Source organism: Mauremys reevesii, linkage group 1 (assembly GCF_016161935.1).
Source record: "Mauremys reevesii isolate NIE-2019 linkage group 1, ASM1616193v1, whole genome shotgun sequence".
Classification (NCBI taxonomy): domain Eukaryota; kingdom Metazoa; phylum Chordata; order Testudines; family Geoemydidae; genus Mauremys; species Mauremys reevesii.
Genome location: NC_052623.1, coordinates 274,838,688 through 274,844,687, shown reverse-complemented (window position 1 = coordinate 274,844,687; position 6,000 = coordinate 274,838,688). Strand labels below are relative to the sequence as shown.

Below are 6,000 nucleotides of genomic sequence, written 5' to 3'. Positions count from 1 at the left end.
GTGCCGGATTCTGGCCTTGCCAATGTGCGTGGCGCTGCCAGTGTATCCGCACGAGACCAGCCGCCAGCAGCTCGGTCCCGGGGGCGGCCCGGAGTCCTGGGGCAGAGACGCACCAGGCAGGACCCTCCTTGGGCCAGTGCAGCAGCTTGGCAGGGTAGAGGCGGAGCTGCAGGGCCCCCTATGGCCGGCCCGCCCCCAGCGCCTGCCCCGCCCGTGGCACACGTGGCTTGGCAGCCGCGGCTCCCCGCCTCCCTCAGCCAAGATGGCGGCGCCCAGCAGCTAGGCCCGCACGTGTGTTTGGGTCCCGGCGCCCCGCGGAGGAGGCTCCGGCTGCTGCGCCCGGACTCGGAGCCCGCCCGCTCGGGGCCATGAAGTCCAAATCCTCCTCGCACAAGTCCGAGAACACGCACAGGGTGAGTGCCCGAGCCCCCGGCAGAGCCGCGGGGAGACGCCTGGTCATCGGACACAGCCCCGGCGAGTGGGGTGCAGCACAACTGGCCCCGGGCTGGGAACGCACGGCTCGGGGGTGGCTCCTCCTCTTCCTCAAACAATTCCCCCGCTGTTTTGGGCTCCCTAGTTATCGTTTTAAGGCCCAGGTGCTGTGCTGGGCCCTGAAGATACGGTTGCGAAGAGGTTACAATCTAATCGCCCTGTTTACATGATTTTTCTGTTCAGAGTCCAGCTATTACCCCGATCCCTCTTTGCATTTCCTGTTAGAATGAGTTTCTGTTCGTTTGACTCTCTGCTATTCACAACAGGCCTTATCAGAATTCCTCCTCCGCTCCTTTCCCCTCACTGTGTGGAGTAGAGGAAACCAAAAGCAAAAATCCTGCTTTGGGGTCCTCACGCTGTTAGAGGACAGGCGAGCAAAAGCAGTAGCTTCCTTCCTGTTAAGGAGTTCATGGAAACTTCTCTATATGAGCAGTTTTGCCGACACCAGGGAAAAGCGAGTACCACTTTTCTGAGCATAGATGCACCACATGTTATTGGGAATCTGCAGATTCACCTATGCTAGGGAAATTCGTAAAGTCTTACCATTGCCAATATCCATTCGACTGACTCCACCAGTGCTAGCAACATTGGCTAGTGCAGATGGCTGCTGTGCTCCTGCTCCTACGGGGAGCAATTTAATACACTACACCCTGGTAGGGAAGGCTGTGCCTCCCCAAACAGCCTGGCCCCCACCCCCTATCTGCTCACTCCCAGTTCCCACCCCCTGACTGCCCTTCTCAGAACCCCCAACCCATGCAACCCCCCCCCCCATCCCCTGACTGCTCCAACCCCTATCCACACCCCCACTCACTGACAGGCCCCCCGGGACTCCCACGCCTATCCAACCACCCCTGTTCCCTGTCCCCTGATTGCCCTGACCCCTATCCCCACCCACTGACAGGCCTCCCTGCCCCCTGGGATTCCATGCAGCTTATCCAACCCCCTTGCTCCCTTACCATGCCACTCAGAGCACCAGGACTGGCAGACATAAGTAGTACATGGTAAGTAGCACATTCCTACAGGGAGCAGTTTAGTACACTACACTTGTCTTCCATACAGTTTCGGAACCCAGATGTGGCCTTCAGGCCAAAAAGTTTGCAGGGATTCTCAAACTGGGAATCAGGACCCCTCAGAGGGTCACAAGGTTATTACATGGGGAGTTGTGAGCTGTCAACCTCCACCCCAACCCAGCTTTGCCTCCAGCATTTATAATGGTGTTAAATATATAAAAGTGTTTTTCATTTATAAGGCGGGGGGGGGGGTGTCACACTCAGAGAGGTTTGCTATGTGAAAGGGGTCACCAGTACAAAAGTTTGAGAACCACTGCTCTAGAGGGAATCACGCTGCCTGCGTATGGCTGGAGGGATTCCCTGTCTGTCTGATTTGATGTTATGAGTCAGTGATTTCCTTCAGGGTTCTGGGATATCTGCATGATTAGAGCATCCTGCCTAGATAACCTATAGAACACTCTACAAGTGCCAATAACATTTTTCTCTCCTGTATGTTTTTCTGCTATAGGGCATGATTTGGCCCTAGGAAACCTTTCAGATGCATCTTTCTGCACTGGTAGAGAAAACCTTGTATTTTGCTGACGTTTTTTGCTGGAATCTCTAATAGCCCCTATAATCTCTTTAACGTGGCTATCCCAAAAAAGGGTTTCTAAGTCAGTGTTTCCAAAACTTGGGACGCCACTTATGTAGGGAAAGCCCCTGGCAGGCCGGGCCGGTTTGTTTACCTGCCCCATCCTCAGGTCTGGCCGATCGTGGCTCCACTGGCTGCGGTTCGCGGCTCCACCCCCGGTCTGGTAGGTGGAGAATGGGGGCGCATGGGGGTTTCATGAGCCATACTTTAATTGTAAAAGAGCTGCATGTGGCTTGCGTGCCACAGTTTGGCCACCCCGCTCTGTGGTATGCGTTAGAACAGCTATGCACTGAAAACTAATCATTTTAAAAATGTAATATTTACCTTCCTTCCCACCCTTCATTTATGCTCTTAGCTTACTTAAGTGTGCTTCATCCCACTTAGGCTTTGTCTACGCTGGCACGTCGTCGGCAAAACTTTTGTCGTTCAGGCGTTAAAAAAAAACAAAAACGCACACCCGAACGACAAAAGTTTTCCTGATGAAAAGTGCCGGTGAGACCATTGCTTTGTCGGAGAGTTCCTGCCGACAAAACAGCTGCCTCTTGTGCGGGGTGGAAGTGTTTTGTCGACAGGAGAGCTCTCTCCTGCCGACAAACAGCAGCTATACTGCCTTCTTTTTAGTGGCACGGCTGTAGCGGCACAGCCATGTGGCTAAAAGCCTTGTAGTGTAGCCACAGCCTTAGATCTTTGTTTTTGTTCTCCTGCATTAACAGGTGCTATAGTGTTTGGCTGTAAACACTCCAGGCAGATATTTCTGTCCACTCCCCCAATTAACAAACAAAGAAAAAGACTGATTTCATTGACATAAAACCAGAATCTCTCTCTCCATATGTATGTGTATATATCAACAGCTTTATTTACACAATCTGTGCTATTTGACAGTGTTTCCTCAATGTCTGCAGTTATGTAGTGCATGTCAGAGACTCATTTACTGAAATAAACAGCAAAGGAAACATTTGACTTTAGTTTTTGTTTTTACAGTTTCTCACCTTCTCTGAACGCTTAGGCAATGTTAATATCGATATTATTCATCGGATTGACAGGACTGGGAGCTACGCTGAGGTGAGAAGAATATAATAATTCTATGGCAATTCTATAATATCTTTTGACCAAGGATCTCAGAACACTTTAGAAACCAGTTTCTCCTCCCTTGGTTTTCACACCTCAGCTGCTGGAACAGGGCCCCATCCTCCCTGATTGATCTAACCTCGTTATCTCTAGCTTGCTTCTTGCTTGCTTATATATACACACCTGCCCCTGGAAATTTCCACTGCTTGCATCCGAAGAAGTGGGTATTCACCCACGAAAGCTCATGCTGCAAAACGTCTGTTAGTCTATAAGGTGCCACAGGATTCTTTGCTGCTTCTTTAGAAACACTATATTCACCAAGGTTCAGATTTTTCTAAAGGTATTTAGGCATTGCTTCATTTAGACATCCAAGTCCCATTTTCAAAAGCGACTTAAGCATGTAGGACCCTAAGTCTCATTGAAAGTCAGTGTTCAGATTTGTTTGTAAGGGAAGAAAAACAATGGATCAAGTGAGGTCCCGATCCTGCAAAGCCATACACACATGCTTAACTTTATGCACAGTGAATAGCCCCATTGATTTTAATGGGACTAACTCCCAGTGTTTGCATGTAAGCACTTATGTAAGTCTGTGCGGGATCATGAATGTAATTAGTTAATACATTGTGAAATTGCAGTAAAATCTCGAAGTATGTTTTGCACATATCAGTAGCGTTACTTTTTAAAGATACTGTCTGATAATAAAACATTCTGGAGTTTATATGGCTTTGCACTTCGCATTATCTGGCCATGTATTTTAAGCATTAAATGTGTTTCAGTAACTGATGCTGTTTTAAAGTGAAGTCACCAGCATTTCTTTAAATTGAGGCATGGCATAAGGCATTGGATCGTGCTTCATCTATTGAGCCCTCTATCTAATCTTTACATTGAAAGAAGAGGTTTTATTTAGGGCTGTTTGGCTAATGCATGATCTTTATTTCTGACAGGAGGTTGAAACCTACTTTTATGAAGGACTGCAGAAATGGAGAGAACTGAACCTCACACAGCACTTTGGTATCTCTTTATAGTAAATAGTTTATAATTCATTTGCATTCTTTGCTTGCATAATGAGGTCATGCTGTACAGGGTGGAATTTATTTACCTAGAATACCATCCTGACGCAGGGGGATTAAGGTCCTGATTCAAAGCTCATTGAAATCACTGGGAGTCTTTCCATCAACTTCAATGGGGTTTGAATTGGGCTGTAGAGGAGCTGTTATTCTCTTGAAAGTCCTTTATGTTTACCAATAACTAGGACACAGTTCTTAAGTGTTCCTTTGTTTTTTGCACAGTGAAATTCTACAGAGAAGTGGCTGGCAAATGCCAGTCATTCAACCAGCTGGTGTATTATCAGGATGCCATAGTGCAGAGCTTGAAGACTCATCTGCAAGTCAAAAACAGTCTTGCATATCAGCCCCTTTTGGAGTAAGTACACACTGTAAAATAAACTCAGTGTCTTTGTGTCAATGTAGGGTGAAAAGTGTGTAAATCACATCAAAAACATTGTGTGTGTGTCCTTGTTGTCATGGAAGAAAGAATTGCACTGGACACATGTTACTGAGGCCTGGGCTACACTGGTGGGGAGGCGAGCTATGTCCGTCTCAGTTACGCAACTTCAGCTATGAAAATAGCGTAGCTGAAGTTGACATACTTAGAGCTACTTATTGCAATGTCTTCACTGTGGTAGGTAGATTGCTGACGCTCCTCTGTCGACTCCGCCTACGCTTCTCACTCTGGTGGAGTACCGGAGTTGACAGGAGAGTGCTCAGCGGTCGATTTATCGCGTCTTCACTAGACACGATAAATTGACCCCCGCTGGATCGATCGCTCTGGGAGTAAGTGTAGACATGCCCTGAGAGAGAGCCATACCAGTGATTATTTCTGGGTCTTTTAGAATAGCATTCTAATTCTAAGGTTTACTTTCAAAAATACTCCTAGAATATAACCAGACAAATCTCTACAACAACCCAAGAAGCGTGTTGGTGTGAGCTCATCGTGTCACTGATGTGTTCATGGCTGCTTTTGGTCTTGAGTCTCACTCTTAATGTCACCTAAACGTAAAATTATTTGAGGTTGTTTGGTTGGTTTGTTTTCAGTTCAAAAACCCCTTTCATTCAAGGTAACATCATGTATGGTGTTCACATAAGAGACAGTGACAGCTTTACGTCCAATGAATCTGCATGCTGTACACCCACTAGAGCCATTTTAATTTGCAGTGTAGTTGCACAATCAGGCAGTGAGCTATAGTTTATTTAGGTGTTTGGCATTTTAAACATACGAACATAGACATTTGTTTTCTGAAATCTAGCCTAGTGGTACAGCTGGCTCGAGATCTCCAGACAGACTTCTACCCGCACTTTCAAGACTTTTTCCTGACCATTACCATGTTATTGGATACCCAAGACACAGAGCTGCTAGAATGGGCTTTTACCTCTCTTTCCTACCTTTACAAATACCTGTGGAGACTGATGGTGAAGGATATGGCCAATATATATAGGTAAGCTTTATTGGTCTGCAGCCACTAGATTATATTTTAATGTAAATGCTTCTCTTACTCTTCAGAATTAATTGTCTTTTTAACAAAGTAATTATTGATGAATTCTTTTTGGCTGAGTGTGAGTTGAATGGTTTTAATTGCCTATTGTATTTGTAGTTTATACAGTACCTTGCTGGCACACAACAAACCACACATCAGAAAGTTTGCCGCAGAAAGCTTCACCTTTCTAATGAGGAAGGTAGGTGATGTGTTACTAACATGACTTTAACAGCTTTCCATGGGGGCCCCTGGCATCAAGCTAACCA

At 46.7% G+C, this 6,000-nt stretch overlaps 1 protein-coding gene across 1 annotated transcript in view; it reads left to right on the top strand.

Moving 5' to 3' along the window:
- Positions 1-248: 248 nt before the first annotated feature.
- Positions 249-6,000, top strand: part of UTP20 (UTP20 small subunit processome component) — an 81,393-nt gene continuing 75,641 nt past the window's right edge. Inside the window, exons 1-6 of the mRNA XM_039494378.1 lie at positions 249-413; positions 3,115-3,195; positions 4,146-4,212; positions 4,491-4,623; positions 5,507-5,695; positions 5,852-5,933. Of these exons, the coding sequence (XP_039350312.1) occupies positions 369-413; positions 3,115-3,195; positions 4,146-4,212; positions 4,491-4,623; positions 5,507-5,695; positions 5,852-5,933 (597 nt within the window). The 5' untranslated portion in view covers positions 249-368. The remainder of the gene's footprint in view (positions 414-3,114; positions 3,196-4,145; positions 4,213-4,490; positions 4,624-5,506; positions 5,696-5,851; positions 5,934-6,000) is intronic.